The sequence below is a fragment of the Xenopus laevis genome, chromosome 4S, assembly GCF_017654675.1.
Source record: "Xenopus laevis strain J_2021 chromosome 4S, Xenopus_laevis_v10.1, whole genome shotgun sequence".
Taxonomy (NCBI): Eukaryota; Metazoa; Chordata; class Amphibia; order Anura; family Pipidae; genus Xenopus; species Xenopus laevis.
Genome location: NC_054378.1, coordinates 80,007,599 through 80,024,540, shown reverse-complemented (window position 1 = coordinate 80,024,540; position 16,942 = coordinate 80,007,599). Strand labels below are relative to the sequence as shown.

The 16,942-nt window shown below is 37.5% G+C and overlaps 1 protein-coding gene across 2 annotated transcripts in view; it reads left to right on the top strand.

Annotated features, from left to right (window-relative positions):
- LOC108715639 (voltage-dependent R-type calcium channel subunit alpha-1E) overlaps positions 1–16,942 on the top strand; it is a 278,548-nt gene that overhangs the window by 247,505 nt on the left and 14,101 nt on the right. For both annotated transcript variants that reach the window (XM_041561513.1, XM_041561512.1), the window contains exons 28-41: positions 1,070–1,230; positions 1,434–1,571; positions 1,653–1,854; positions 2,515–2,679; positions 3,518–3,628; positions 3,798–3,881; positions 5,165–5,290; positions 6,137–6,202; positions 6,292–6,383; positions 8,040–8,205; positions 8,978–9,105; positions 10,806–10,902; positions 11,520–11,625; positions 13,137–13,244. In XM_041561513.1, coding sequence (XP_041417447.1) covers positions 1,070–1,230; positions 1,434–1,571; positions 1,653–1,854; positions 2,515–2,679; positions 3,518–3,628; positions 3,798–3,881; positions 5,165–5,290; positions 6,137–6,202; positions 6,292–6,383; positions 8,040–8,205; positions 8,978–9,105; positions 10,806–10,902; positions 11,520–11,625; positions 13,137–13,244 — 1,750 coding nt within the window. The remainder of the gene's footprint in view (positions 1–1,069; positions 1,231–1,433; positions 1,572–1,652; positions 1,855–2,514; positions 2,680–3,517; positions 3,629–3,797; positions 3,882–5,164; positions 5,291–6,136; positions 6,203–6,291; positions 6,384–8,039; positions 8,206–8,977; positions 9,106–10,805; positions 10,903–11,519; positions 11,626–13,136; positions 13,245–16,942) is intronic.

Genomic DNA, 16,942 nt, shown 5'->3' with positions numbered 1-16,942 from the left:
ATATGAAAGATTAACAGTGACTGCAATATCACACAGCGCCATCTGTTGGTTGTATGAAAGAATAACAGTGCGCCCTCTGCTGGTTATATGAAAGATTAACAGTGACTGCAATATCACACAGCACCCTCTGTTGGTTGTATGAAAGAATAACAGTGCGCCCTCTGTTGGTTATATGAAAGAATAACAGTGACTGCAATATCACACAGCACCCTCTGTTGGTTATATGAAAGAATAACAATGACTGCAATATCACACAGCGCCATCTGTTGGTTATATGGAAGAATAACAGTGACTGCAATATCACACAGTGCCCTCTGTTGGTTATATGAAAGATTAACAGTGACTGCAATATCACACAGCACCCTCTGTTGGTTATATGAAAGACTAACAGTGACTGCAATATCACACAGCGCCCTCTGTTGGTTATACAAAAGATTAACAGTGACTGCAATATCACACAGCGCCCTCTATTGGTTATATGAAAGATTAACAGTGATGGTAATATCAAACAGCACCCTCTGCACATGATAGTGGGACAGTGGGACAATGCACACAGTAATCCGTTTGGCAATTCTCTGTCACCATCAACTTTGCAAAGAAGTCCGGTTGATCGCTGGGGGGGGTCGCTTTGGCAGAATGTGCGCTGCTGGGAGACAGGGCTGTAGTTGTGTCTAGGCTTATACTAGAGTCAATAAGTTTTCCCAGTTTTCGTAGGTAAAATTAGGTACCTCGGCTTATACTCGGGTCGGCTTATACTCGAGTATATACGGTAGATGCAAATGTTCAACAAAGTTAATATGCCAAAAATGATGACACTCGTTTACTCTTTTAGTAAATAGTTGAATTTTCATTTTAAATATACTCCAAATTTTAACTTTAGGCAATTCATAAATATGCCACTAAGACATATTAGACACACCAAAGTCGTGGGTAATCCCGTGGGTGTCAGAAATTGCCTAAAAATCTTGTTCATTGAAACAGTGCATGAACCACAATTTGTAACAGTGTGTCTACTAGAGAGGACATTGAATGTTTCTTCTGAAAATGAAACCTCTTTTTCTCTCCCCAGGCAGTCTTTGATTGTGTTGTTACCTCTTTAAAGAACGTCTTTAATATTCTCATCGTATACAAAATCTTTATGTTCATATTTGCTGTTATCGCTGTGCAGCTGTTTAAGGGCAAGTTCTTCTACTGTACAGACAGCTCAAAGGAGACAGAGAAAGAGTGCATGTAAGTTTTTGATAGTATTTTAAAGCTGATGATCTTGGGTGTTTTTGTTTGCTCTCTCTATAGGGAGTAAAATACTACAAAAAATAGGCACCTATATATGCATACATACAGCATAATACTTTATTTTTGAATTGTCTCCTACTTCCTTGTTGAATTATAGGTGTACAAATAGTAACCTCTGTTATTTTTCTTGCACTCTTTAGAGGCAGTTACATAGATCATGAAAAGAACAAGATGGAGGTGAAGCGCAGGGAATGGAAAAGACATGATTTCCATTATGACAATATTATATGGGCTCTTCTTACTCTCTTTACGGTATCCACAGGAGAAGGTTGGCCTCAGTAAGTATGTTGATAGTATTGGAGAGTAAAATAACATTGGGTAATCCCAATGTAATTCTGGAATATTTTTTCTGTATCAAGGGTTCTGCAGCACTCCGTTGATATAACAGAAGAAGATAGGGGTCCAAGCCGAAGCAACCGCATGGAGATGTCCATTTTCTATGTTGTCTACTTTGTGGTCTTCCCCTTCTTCTTTGTAAATATATTTGTGGCTCTGATTATCATCACATTCCAGGAGCAAGGAGACAAGATGATGGAGGAGTGTTCCCTAGAGAAGAATGAGGTGATTGTTGTTTCTTTACTAGGATGGGAAATAATCTTTTCTAACAAAACAACTCAGTGAAGTATGCTCAGTTCTGAAACGAAGCTTAGGTAGCACAAGGCCACTAAGGCTGTGGAAGTGGAATAAACAAAGCATTGGGAATACTTGTAGTGTGTGACAGAATCTCTTATGCCTTAAAGGTTGTGTAATTTCTCTACTGATGCAGTTAGAGCCTTAAAGCTGAAAGGCTGAAAAGTATACACAGCTATGTACAGCCAATTACTCTTTCTATTGAGGTATGACCTTCAGGAGCACCATTCACTCAACTAGTGCATATGGAATAACAGCTGGGGTCTCTACATAAAATATATAGCACCGCGTCTATGAACAAATGTACATACAGTATATGTGTCGCAGATTTGGTAATTTCTAAAATGAGGGGTATGTTCAATTCACTGTAGCACATTTATGTACTATATTCATGGGCAGCAATCAAAATGACCTGCAGGGGTATACTTTACATTTCTAAGTTTTTCAAATGAAACAATTGTTTATTACACGTGGGTTCAAAAGTATTATTTATTTTTTAACCTAATTTTTTTATTTTGTTTGCACAAATATCATTATAATTTATTCTTGGCATATCACATATAGAATTTTTCTCCACTTTACTTTGCCTAGAGAGCCTGCATAGACTTTGCAATCAGTGCAAAGCCACTCACACGATACATGCCACAGAACAGACACACATTCCAGTACCGGGTCTGGCATTTTGTGGTCTCTCCATCATTTGAATATACCATCATGGCTATGATTGCACTAAACACAGTGGTACTTATGATGAAGGTAAGATAAGAATATTCCTTAAAATGTAATTGTATAAAAAGAAAATCACCAAAAATTTACTTTTCTGAATTTGCCTTTGCTTAAATATGTTTTAGATAGTTAAGACAGTATTCTCACACTGAGCACTATCATTTTGTTGTATGACCCATCTAAAGTGGTGTCAGTATAGTGAATCTCTTTTGTATCCTTTATTGGATAAAAAAAGAAGTGCACTAGAGTGCATGGAAACAGGACTGCCATTCAGATATAATGTGCTACCATTACTTTTCAAATTTGAGAGACGATCTTCATCCTACTAGGCGACAGCAGCTTCTTCGTTCTTTGGTTCTTTTCATCAGCTTTTGCTTCGGCTCTCATTCAGCTTTGGCCCCCATTTGGCTTTGGCTCCCATTTGGCAGTTCCAATTTCCTGGCCAATAAAAGGAGCGGCCTTCCAGGCATTTGCCCAAATAGATCAATGGCCAGTCCGGGCCTGCTGCCATGGGAAATTTTTATACAAGAAAAGTTTATTGTCCATTGAATGAAGTATTTATTTCCTCTTATGAAAAGTGATGGATTAAAATTATTGTTGGATAACATTAAAAAAATAAAATTCTGAAACTTGCACATAAAATAAATCCCAAACTGATGTATATCCATTACACCTATATTTTTCAAGTTTCCAGTTTGACAAACTTGATCAATAATTAACTGATATAATTAAATGAACACACTGATCTTTAGCATGAGATGTGAAACTATCTGCATACTATGTAATAAATTGTGTATCTGTATAGCCATAGTTTATAAAATTACATTGTTTCTCTATATCTGGAACACTTCTTTTCTATCATTTTCAGTATTATTCTGCGCCATACACATATGAACTTGCATTAAAGTATCTGAATATTGCATTCACAATGCTCTTTTCTCTGGAGTGCATTCTCAAAATCATTGCATTTGGATTTTTGGTGAGTATTTGATACTAATTAACAATATATGTTTGTAGTGATGGGGGATGGTGAGGCGTCTGTGTATTCTCTGCTCTTGAGTTAAATAAATAAAGCAGCTCAAGGACAGTTAAATATAATTTGGCATTATTCTGTTATGAGCTTAAAGCCTCTGCTCTTTTTCTCACAGAATTACTTTCGGGATACTTGGAACATTTTTGACTTCATTACTGTAATTGGTAGCATCACGGAAATCATTTTAACAGACAGTAAGGTGAGATGTCTGGCTGATGTTATGTTCCAGGTGCTTGGCATTATTAGTATCTTTTCAGACTCAGCTAATACCCTTCTTCTGTCCAGTAATTGTCTTAAATGTACAGACTTCATAGGCAAACTGTACCGTCTATATTTAAAGAGAATTATCACTTTTATATTAACTTTTAATATGTTATAGATATACCTAATCAGAGCAACTTATGTGTTCTTATTCTAAATGTTTCCAGCACATAGCTAAATATTTGTGATGACCCCAACAATCAAAATTGACTATGGGAGCTCAATTTAAATGTTCTCATTTTTAAAAGCTAATCTTTCATTTCACTTGACTAGACTTTCTTGACTCGCAAAACTGCTGCCCGGTTCGCCGTGTAATTAAGCACTAACAACCAAATAGCAGTTAAAATTCCAAGCCCGAGAACTGCAGAAAAAATTGTAAATATTTAAAAAAACATAAAAAAATCAGACTGCTTGCAAATAGTCAGGAATACTGCTGTCTTTATCACACTAAAAGTTAGGTGAACTGCCCCTTAAGTGTGATGTATTACATAGTATTGAATAGGTGATAAGACTATTGCGCTAATGCTTTGTTTCACCCACTACATTTACTCACTTGTAAAAGAGGTGGTTCACCTTTAAGTTAACTTTTAGTATGTTATAGAATAGCTAATTATAACCAACTTTTCAGTTGCCCTTCATTTTTTCTATTTTAAAGTTTTTAAAATATTTATTTCTTCTTCTGACTTCCAGCTTTTAAATGGGGGTCACTAAAAAACAAATGCTCTGTAAGGCTACAAATGTATTGTTATTGCTACTTTTTATTGCTCATATTTCTATTCAGGTCCTCTCCTATCCATATCCCAGACTCTTATTCAAATCAGTGCATGGTTGCTAGGGTAATTTGAACTCAAGCAACCAGACTGCGGAAATTGCAAATCGGAGAGCTGCTGAAAAAAAGCTTAATAACTCAAAAACCACAAATAATAATAAAAAAGCAAGCATGAATCAGATCTGCTTCTGTTATCGATAGCAATGTGTGTCCCTAAAATTTTCTTAAAAGCAGGCCACAAATTAAAGAAACAATATATGACTGGGTGATAATTCTGATGTCATTCTGATGACATGTTCGTAATTCTGCCAATATGTATTAGGCACTGTGTGCAGATAGAATAGAAAGTCAAAATAAAGTAAATTGCAAAAAACTTTCATCTTTGTGTTTACTTAACTGGGAATTTTGATGGTTTGTGTGTGTTTTTAAGTACTTTTTTTCCGATCCTGTAGTTGGTGAACACGAGCAGCTTTAATATGAGCTTTCTGAAGCTGTTCCGAGCAGCACGACTTATTAAACTTCTGCGGCAAGGGTACACCATCCGGATCCTGTTGTGGACTTTTGTTCAGTCATTTAAGGTAATGAAAACACATCATACATCTTATCTATGTGAAGAAGAGTATCTTAGCTTAGCTATATTTTTGCAATACCATGTGCTTCAGACACTGTTTGTCTGATTCCCACAAACAGAGCATAAAAAAAGACATTTTACAGTTTAGCCTCTGTCCATGCAGCTTGCAGTGATATTCGAATTAATTAGACTGCACGATTCCTAGTTTTAAATGCATGATTTGGGTCTTGGCTGATTTGTTATTTCCTAAAGTGATAAAATATCAAATAAACATAATAACATTTGAAACTCACATTTAAATCAGAGTCATTTAGCATCTGGTGGAACTATTTCTATGTAGTGCAGCTCAAAGTTGCACATGAGTGCCTAGCAAATATTTAACCTTTGTATTGGTTCATAATTATACTACATATATGTCACCATTACAGAAAAACAAACCCAAGAGCAGGTAGGATTCATTGAAACTTCAAATTACCACCTACTGTATGTTTGACAACCAGCCTTAAATTTAGGGTGTAGTTTAACCTACTACTATAAAGTTGAGAGCTTTTAGAATAGGTCTCTAGATGAAGGGGTCTAAAGCTACATCTGATGATTGTTTCTTGAAAAAAAGTTCTTGGTGGTGGGGACCAATAAGAAATGTATATAACCTTTGAAGCTAAACTAACCCATGCCTAATGTAATATTTATTGTATTCCCTTAAATTACTAAAAATAGGGCTGTTAAGGGTGAGGGTGTTGCATTTAAACAATTTTAAGCCACAGTTACTATGCCACTGTAATATAGCAATATATCCATTTAATGATATTTTATTTCTTTTTAATATGATAATGACAATTTTCTTTATTAACAGGCACTTCCTTATGTGTGTCTCCTCATTGCAATGTTGTTCTTCATCTATGCCATTATTGGGATGCAGGTAAGATGAGCAGTTGAAAGCGTTTTTCTTACACACATGGAAAAATGTAGATACTCCCAATAGTTTGATCATTGTTTTCTTGCACGTAGGTGTTTGGCAATATCCACCTGGAAGAGGACAGCCATATTAATAGGCACAACAATTTCAGAAATTTCTTTAGTTCTCTTATGTTACTCTTCAGGTGAGTTGTGTCCTTTTTTAATTATCTTTACTGAGTCATTACATGAGATAGCTACTTATTTTATTTATTTATTCACTAAAACTAGGCTTTTTTTCACTATTATTAAAAAAAAAAATTAGGCCAAACTCCCAAACCTGAATCGCCTGAATTTACCAATAAATTTTCTCAAAAAAATTGGTGCAAGAAAAAGTAGGAATAAAATTGGGCCTAAATTCGAATCGTGCATTTTTTTCAATTTCACACCTTAAAACCTGACTTTTTCCTATTACCAACGACAGTCTGAAACTTTAGACAAAAAACATGTTCCAAAGGTTAAAGGGATCATCTGCCATTGACTTTTACATGAGTTTGACAGTTTTAGCTGGAGTTTTTTTGGATTTGAATTGTTAGCAGCTTCGGAGTATAATAAATCTCCAAAAATTTTAGTTTTTTTTCCTCTAAAAATTTGAGTTTTTCCCCTTTAAAACTCAACAATTTTGAGTTTTAATAAATAGGCCCCTAAGGGTGAAGATACACGGAGCTACTTGTAGCAGTTACCGTATATACTCGAGTATAAGCCGTCCCGAGTATAAGTCGAGGTACCTAATTTTACCTCCAAAAACTGAGAAAGCTTATTGACTTGAGTATAAGCCTAGGATGAGAAATTCAGCAGCTTCTGGTAAGTTTCAATCAAAAAATTTAGGGTTTCTGCTCCCATTGGAGGTGCCGGCTTCTCGTTTTTGGATGCCGGCAACCATTCTTGGACGCCAGCGAATATTCTTGGATGCCGGCGACTATTCTTGGACGCCAGAAACTATTCTTAGGCGCCGGCAACTATTATTAGACGCCGGCGACCGTTTTTGCACTTGACCCGAATATAAGCCGAAGTCGAGTTTTTCAGCATATTTTGGGGGCTGAAAAACTCGGCTTATACTCGAGTATATACGGTACTTTTTACAGCTACAAAAAAACAAAGCTGATAATTTACTGATAATTGTCTCTACATGTGTTTTAGTAGAGGCAATTCTCAGTGCTGTCTAGGGTATTTTCTGGCATCTTGTAGCAGTGACAAGTAGCTGCTGCTAGTACTGAATTTCAGTGTGTCTTCATCCTAAAAGCTGTCTGTTTAAATGTATACCACACGCACAGTTGGAGTTGCTTGTTTTTTTTTATAGGTAAAGTGTTTTTTATAGTCATCATCAAAAATTCACATTATTGCATTTCTGGCTTTTTCAGTCATATTTTCAGCCGCACCAGTTCTAATTCAATTAGCCCCAAATATCTTAAAATACCTGTATGCATAGAGGACTCCAGTTGGTTTGCCTAAACTGTGCCTATCCATGACTTCTGGTTTCTTAAAAATGTTAAATGGGTTTTTTATTGTATGTTCTGAATAGCTTGCACCTTATTTACAGATAGATTTAGTCTACTGGACCCCCTTTGCCCCACAAAAATACTCACACCTAGGGCCTACTTAAACAACCACAACATTTAAAACATGATATATGGCTGTATTTTAAATGACTGTATAGTAGAAATAAGACATTTAATGACAGTTTAGTTACAGTGGTGCTGTCAGGGGATTCCCTGGTACCCTGCTTCTACATCTATGTTTTTGTGCTTCCAAGTATGTTTGGAGTCCTGGTCTGGCAACTTTTTTCTTTTTCTTTTAATTAGGAGTGCCACAGGAGAGGCTTGGCAGGAGATCATGCTTTCATGTCTTGGTGATAAGAGATGTGAGCCAGACACCAGTGCAACCTCTGGACACAATGAAAATGAGCGCTGTGGAACTGACCTTGCATATGTTTATTTTGTTTCATTCATTTTCTTCTGCTCCTTCCTTGTAAGTTTCAACTGGAAAGTCCCTTAACAAATATTCAATTTTTAACAGGACTGTTAAAAGTTCAACTTTGAGCTAAATTTTCCAACTGCACTTCCAAACTCAATTCACTTTGGAGTGTATTGAAATCATTTTGTAAAGAGTTACCTTTAAACCCTCTGACCTATGGACTTAAGCCAAAGTCTCTCTTATGAGATATTCCTTAAAACAGTCAATCTTGAGATCTCAAATTGGAATCTAAATTTTATTCTAATATTTTGGAGACAAATTTTGTAGTCCAATATTTTAATTGCGCTTGGTCTGATTTGTCAGCCTCAAATTGTTGTGCCTAACAAGATTGAGAAGGAAGGACTTTGTGATGATCAAAGCCCAAGCTTGTCTACAGAGGGTGAAATTGTCATTAGATAAGGAATGGGTCCAATCATTCAGCAATAGCAGAAAATGCTAACAAAGCTTATAAACATTTTGAAAAATTAGAAAGAATTAGAAAGAAAATAGAAAACAAATGAAATATAGTGGACTGTATAAAAACAATGCATTTTGTGACAGTAGTTGTAAAAAATGATTAATGCTATGACTGTATGCTGTACCTGAAGAGAATAAAATTCACAATGAGCCCATATTGTTGTAGCAGTAGATTAGTATAGGTGGTGTTAAGACCGCTGCTGTAGTGTTTCTTCATGTACTCTTAACACCTTGCTCTCTCACTTCCAGGTAATGATACCCAATGTATCAATCTGACTAAAAGTGATTATTACGTGCGTTCTTTCCCCAGATGCTAAATCTGTTTGTGGCTGTCATTATGGACAACTTTGAGTACTTGACACGAGACTCCTCCATTTTGGGACCTCATCACTTAGATGAGTTTGTACGGATCTGGGCTGAATATGATCGAGCAGCATGGTAATCTCTCAACTTTTTCTCCTCGTTTGGACTCATACCTTTTCAAAATCTTTAAAACTTTGGTTGGCAAGCAGGCAAAGCATATCAATTTTCCTATCTTCAAAGATGCTTCCACTTTTAACCAAAATGGGGCATATTGCCTACATATATTTGACATTATAGGGTTCTCCTACTCCCTCTTTAATGGTTAATAGGCTATATTGTATTTATTCTGACCCTCTCCACATTTAATGTGCTAGGGTAACAATCATTTTAAGGTACTAGGGGGTTAATTGCTGCCACAGGAGCTCTCATGGTGCAGTGACTGAAGTTGTGGGGGGTCTCCTCTGTCCATGGAGTCATCTCCAGCTCTCCGTTTTTGAGCTATGCTCTGATTAACACACCTATGCTTCTTTTCCAGTGGCAGGATCCCCTATAAGGATATGTACAAATTAGTCCGAGTCATCTCGCCTCCGCTCGGCCTAGGAGAGAACTGCCCATACAGGGTGGCATGCAAGGTTTGGTGCCTGGTCTTTAAGCCCTTTCCACTCAGCAAGGGCATAGCTTATCCCTACCTTCCCACCTTACCCTTCACCTAACTTTCCTTCCCCCTCCACTGCTCCACTACTGCACCATGCAAGGGACCTCAGGCTGCTGCCTCCAGGTTTAAAGATTAACAGTCGCTCCCTAACTTTCCAACTAATCAGCAGCTGCACCCAAACTAGTCCCTGGGCCTCAACCATACTTTTACCCAATGCTGGTGGGGTTGCTGCGTGTGAGCAGTGTATAATAGGAAAGAGACTTAACGTGAAAAGGATTTAGGAAAGTTTAGATCATAATAGGTTGTGACGGAATGATGTAATGCTCTGCGGTCAGGTTATGTCTGTCACTCATCCTCTCCTTAGCTCTCTTATCCAGTCACAGCCCTTTCTGCACATCTCATTTTACAAGGGTCAATGTGGACTGGTGTATCTTTGGGTGTGTGGATGACATTTGGGAACAGTGTGAGAAACCCAGACATCTCTATACTTCAAAGATCCAGGGTGGCTTGTGTTGGGAGGCAGCTGGTTGACTTTAAACTGCAACTTGACATATCTGGCAAGATAGTGGAGAAACTTCTGGGTAGAATGCATGAGAGCCTACATGCATGCAGTTTGGAGCATGCTTTGCACTGGTGCATGTTAGGAGCCACATCTCACAGCCAGGAGGAAGCAACTGTGGAATCCCTACAATATAGCCAGCAAGAACAGCAACACTCTGTATGCACGATATTAAATATCTAGTAGGGATACACGGCTCCTTAAAATGCCTCAGCTCAGTCATAAATTATGATCACCTCACTCTTGAGCTACGTTCTGAGTTTGGCTGTGGAGACGGGTATCTGAGACAAATGCCACGCTTACACTATCCTTGGGAGGGAGAGGTGGTATCCCCCAGAACAGAAAATTGGGTTTGGGAGATACAGGTTTAAACAAAGTCATAAGTATGGTACAAAGCTGCCTTATTCTGCTCTGGGGTGAAGGCATATAATAACCCCTCCCTCTTTTCTGTTTCCCTCTTTCTCTCCTGTTTCCTGTGTGTTTTATACGTCTGTTTTTCTCCCTGGTTTGTATTTGCTTTCCTGGATTGCTGATTTTCCTTGTTTCCCTCATCTCTATGCTTATACCTCATTCTCATCTCACTCCCACCCCTTTTCTCTGGCTCCCCCTGTCCATAACCAGTGGCCGTATCCATTACACAGAGATGTATGACATGCTGACTCTCATGTCACCACCTCTAGGCCTTGGAAAGAGATGCCCTAACAAAGTGGCTTATAAGGTACCGGTCTTCCCTTAGTATTTGCGAAAAACATCTGCAGGAACAAAGTGGTAGACACCCAAAATTTGACAGACAGCTCTCCAGAACAACTGCCTAATAGAAAATTTAGTAGCAGTTCTTGTGATATTAGGTTAATGTATATTAGTCTAAAAGCATAGTAAATTGACAAATTCATTTATTGTTGTATATAGAAAACTTACCTAGTAATTTACTTCATGTGGGCTATTCTAAAGAAATAAAATGTGTGATTGTTTTCATATTGTGGAGTCTACTGTTTGAGATATACAGTAGCTGTTGCTGATACATCAAATGATAACTCATAGTATAATGATTTCATTGTAAACAAAACAGATAGGTACATAACAGACCACAAAAAACAATCTTATAAATCAGTTTATATGTTTGTTAATAAGCTGTTAGGAAAATTCATGGCAGCAGCCTTTGTTTAGTACAGTAGCCAAAGTTGGCTGGGGATGTGGAGGGAAGTTTGGGAGTGATGTCCTCTCCCCTGTTCTGTGTATGGTGCATTGATGATGTGCATATATGTGGTGGTTTGCTATGGTTCCCCTTGTCGATACGTCTTCCCATATTTTGGGCACCCGGTGTTTTTTGTACAGAGACTGGTCCTGATGAATATGCCTGTGTCGGAGGACATGTCAGTACATTTCACGTCGACTCTTATGGCCCTAATACGCACAGCATTGGATATCAAAATAGCCAAAGGTAAGATATACCGGATAAAGCACCCTGTTTTTTCTATCTTAGCTAAATGTCATGACAAAAGTTCATACTGCTGAAAAACAGTTCTATGAGATTCTACCCCCACCATATTTCATTGTAAGTCAAAGTCTTGAGTACTTTTAAAGAAGAACTAAAGCTTAACTAAAGAAGTAGGCCAGAAATGTTGTACATTATGTTTTGTGCTTCTGAACCAGCCCGAGGCAACCACAGCCCTGTGTCTCCAGATATCTGTGTCTCCAAATATGCCCCAGTAGCTCCCCATCTTCTTTTCTGCTGATTCACTGCACATGCTTTGTGCTGCTGTCACTTACTGAGCTTAGGGACCCATTTGCAAACTGTATATAGAGTATAGAAATGTCACAATATAGGCAGATTAGTACTTAATACAGATAATTACTACATGGCAGCTTAGAAACCAGTGCAACTAGCATCAGAATTTAATAATCAGCCCTGTAGCATCAGCTTATATTACAGACAAACCCTAATTTTCCGCTTAATAATTTGTGACGGCCCCTAAGCTTAGCTTTCTAAACAGCTGCTCAGAGCCAACTAAGCATGTGAGTGTCGCTGACACTTTCCAAGATGGTGACCCCCTGTGACAAATTTGAAGTTTTAGAACATTGCTGCTATTGAGAAGCTGAAACTTTAGGCTGGTGCAATAAGTTCAGTATATAAAATATGGCATTTTTAGCCATATTCATTTTTAGGGGTTAGTTCTCCTTTAAGAAACAAGGCGTTTGCTTTTTAAGACTAAGCCTGCACTTTGCTCTGAATAATGCAATGCTTGTTAGCCAGGACTGTATTTTCAGTTAGGTAGCACTGTATTTAGAGACATCAAGTGGTGGGAGGCACATACTGTATCTCCTGGAACCTTCATAAGTTATTTGCCATTCAAGATAGGGAACACATGGGCCACAAGGTACAGGAAAGCCTAGTCAATTTTGCATCATTTAGAGGTCTTGAACTGACACCTAGAGCAATATTATAATAGTCATAATAAAATAATAATTTTAATTTATATTATAAATAATGAAAATTAAATCTCTCAGATCATGTTTTTCAAAATGTGAAAATTAAAGTGCACAATAGTTCTTAACTTAAACATATTGGAGCTAATTTGTCTAGTAGAATGGGCCAAATCAAACTCGTACCTACTTACCCCAAAAGACTTGATGCAAGGTGTAATTGCTGCAAAATATTAAAGTGAGAAATTTAACTCCTTTTGAAAAGGATAAATAACTGTCACATAAAAAACAATTTTTCAGTTTAGGTACTTTGAAATAAAGACCACAGAACAACATTTCAGTGTGGTCAGGGGTTTGAATATAGGCAAATGAGAAAGGTATCATACAGCTGTATTATAAATGGCAGATAATAGGCCTGTTTGTGCTAGGACAGGCTGTCATTTGTTTATGCAACTAAGGATATCTAGAATGTATTGAATACTTTAGCATGGATCATAAATTGTAAAAATGCATTATACTTTCTTATAGGAGGTGCTGACAGGCAACAGCTGGACTCTGAACTGCAAAAAGATATACTTGCCATTTGGCCAAATCTCTCCCAGAAAATGCTGGACTTACTTGTGCCGATGCCAAAAGGTAGTAATAAGACATTGACCCTATTTACAAGGCAGTAAATGCAGAGTTCTACTTTATCCCATGATGTATTTGCGATAGTTTAATAATTGTATAGTATTGTTTTAATAATAGTAGATCATAACTTTACTTATGCTGTTGCAAGAAGTCAGAAATCTAAGGCTAATATGGCACACATTGTGGAAAAACCCACACATGGGTAGTGGATCATTAATTTCCCGCTTGAGTATGTACACCAGTGAAGATAACACATTTTTTTAGGATACAGGATAACAGGCTTATATCATATATCGGGTTGATTATATAATATACTGCATGTTTTGGTGCCAGACTGTATTAAAAGAAAATAATTATGTCATACCAAGGTCTGTAGAGTGCTATGGCAGAGCCATATAAATCCAATAAAGGGTCACATACAGTTCATAAGTCTCCAGTTGAACAGCAGCTTCAGAAATAAGAATTGATTAAATTCAATAACAAGTTAAAAACTTTGTTAGCTCACCTGTCTAATCAAAAGTATCCAGGAACCAGTGAGGCACATGCCTCTTTCCAAAAAACAGGCAAAGAGCTAGGGACGAAAATGGTGAACATTTATCAGCATGCATTTTTTATTTGGGCCCAAAATGGAAGGCATGTCATAGAACATGTCTATCCCCATCCTGTATGATTGCCAATGGTTATTGCTTGATAATGGGGCCAGAACTGTACTGGTATGGGCAAACCACTTGTTTATTAATGCTGGAAGTGTATACAGCAAATGTGGCATTGTGGGGAAAATATGATGTATTGAGTCAAAAAAGCAGAATGAATAAAACATTCTGCCATTGGTGTATGTCTTTGTGCAGTCAGTGGGGACCTTGTTGATGTCTAGTGCACTGGCAATAAGCCAACCACACTCCCTACTTCCCCAATAGACAAATGGGTTTCACTTATAGAATGCCACCACCACAGTGTATTCTAGTAACTGTTATAAATGAGACTCATATTGCTACAGCTATAGGGGATCCTGCTTGGAAGTTCTGAGACTTTCATCCGAAGAACATCTTACTGAAAATGTATTTATTTTTGTGCGAATAAAAAATGTGTAGTGTAATAATGAAGAATTTTATATGAAGACAGATTTATTTTATATTTTATTATAAATATTTCTGTGCAAAGTGTTCCATCTTCACCATCTTTGCATAGATAAGGCATTATGTAACGGTGCAGTTTCTTGCTTTTAATGCCTAATACGTTTTTTTGTATATTAGTGGAGGTTTTTATAGAGGACAAATTAGTCAGCAGGATTCATACCTATACAGATTCATTATATTTTGCAAATCAAAATACCTTTAACCCTGGCCAAGCATCCCCTTTTCAGCCTGGGCTAGTTTCCTACAGAGTGAGTGCAACATTGCCACTGTCATCTTTTTCTTAGCTATACCTTGCACTGACATTGCCACTGTCATCCTTTTTTTAGCTATTCCTTGCACTGATTTAGCAGGGCACATTCACAGTACTGGAAGCTCCAAAAAAGTAAACTGCACATTTGTTCAGCCCATAGCAGCACAAGGGTTACCTGGGAAAAAGATGGTGGTACAGTGCAAAACAAATTGCGTTCCACCGTTTTTTCTACTTTACTTGTGGTTTAGGGTGACGGTACACGGGGAGATGTTGCCTACGTGAAAACTGTGAGTGACAAGACTCCTGAAAATGCTTTCCTGCTGGCAATAATGTTAATCACTGGTGGGAAATCAGATGCATCTCTTCTTTTTTCTGAAGTCATCCAACATTCGGAAGTCACAACGTAATTTAAGGCTACTTCAGAACATGGAAACGACAAATTTTTTCCCACCGGCACTTTACATTATTGCTGGTGGGAGTGCATTTTCAGGCGATTTACCACACCTGGTAACACAGATTTAACCACAGTTGACAGATATCCCCATGTTATTTTGCCCTTGAAGGAATTTTATTTACTTTTCAGAAACCATAACGATTGTTTTAAAGCCTCATAAAATGAACTTCATCCTCTCCACCTTTCATTAGAAAGATGTGAAAAATGATTTACACACGAGTCAGACATTTGCTTTCTGTGACAAGCCCAGATACACTACAAATAGAGTCTATAAAACAAATTGGTTCCACCATAGGCACAACAGAAGGAGATATAAAACCATGTGCAGATTTGTGACAAAACAAAATGGCCTATCATGCACATAGTTTGCCTTAATATCTGGAATGCAAACAAATTCCATATCATGCTGCTATTGGCAGGATTCAGTAGCTCTCTAGTTAAAATTTGCAGATCTGCATTTAATTGCATTGCACTGGCATCTTTGTATGAAAAGCTTTGAGTGGGGATGTGGTCGCTGGCCAATGAGAATGTCAGGAACTACCTCAGATGAGAGGTTTGTAGGTGAGAGCCTATTTGCTGTGTAACCCAGGTTATGCATGTTGCTAGGAAGAATGGAAATGGATGCCATGTGACGTGTAGCAAAATGCTTTAATAGTAACAATGGCAAAGAAAAATAATGCAGAATTAGCTGACATGATAGGAACAAGTCCAATACAACTTGAAGTTATGAAGGTGAGCAAGAGCAAGTCTCATACCTCCCAATATTTTGTAAATAAAGAGGGACAAGAATTTTGACCACACCCAATTGTGTGGCCACACCCACTAATAACCATGTCCATTTTACAAAATTTGGCAGGTTATGAAAGTTTGAACATCATGCGACCATGGCTAAGCCAAGATAGGGCAGAAGTGACAGTATAGGGGCAGTGGAACATCCTGAAGCAGGGACCAGAAAAATTCCAATCCGGAGTAGGGCAGGGGGGCATAGAGCTTATGCCTGGCTGCTAGGACCAGAAGGTGGTGCAAGGTCCTGGAAAGGGATGTGTCTATGGCAACTGGGGTTGTATTTTTTGCTATTGTAATGCTTTACATGGCTGTGATGAGTCTTCCTGAAAAATGAATGTGTATAAAATCTGGGTGTGCCGATGATGTGAAAGCCTGTCTGAATGTAAGTACAAATTACCCTGCTAATAAATCGCATTTTCTTCTACAAATTGGTTTTGGACGCCTGCACTTTAAGTGTAAACTCTTGAGATTAGTCTACAAATAAACCCAATAGGATGGTTTTGTTTCCAATAAGGATTAATTATATATTAGTTTGGATCTGGTACAATGTACTGGTTTATTATAACAGAGAAAAGGGATTATTTGGATAAAAAGAAGTCTATGGGAGATGGCCTTTCCATAATTCTGAGATTTCTGGATAAAGGGTTTCTGGAGAACGGATCCTATACCTTTACTGTATATACCCTTGAGATAATTTTGAGCTATGTCACAGCATATCCTTTTCCCAAAGTTAAAAGCTTGCACTCTGAGCCGGTCTTATGTTGATGAGGGTGCTGGGTCAAATCATACATATATATATATATATATATATATATATATATATATATATATATATATATATATATATATATATATATATAGGGAAGTGCTGGTACAGGGATGATTCATTCCAAATTTAAATATATATAAATATATATAAATAACTAGATTGAGGTTGACAGCACTCCAAGGAAGAAACAGCAGATCAATAGTTCAAATGAATGTGGAGGTTTATTGGTGATCCCTTCGTCAGGGAAAAAGGCCCCTGTGAGGAGCCGAAACGTTGGATCACCAATAAACCTCCACAATTATTTGAACT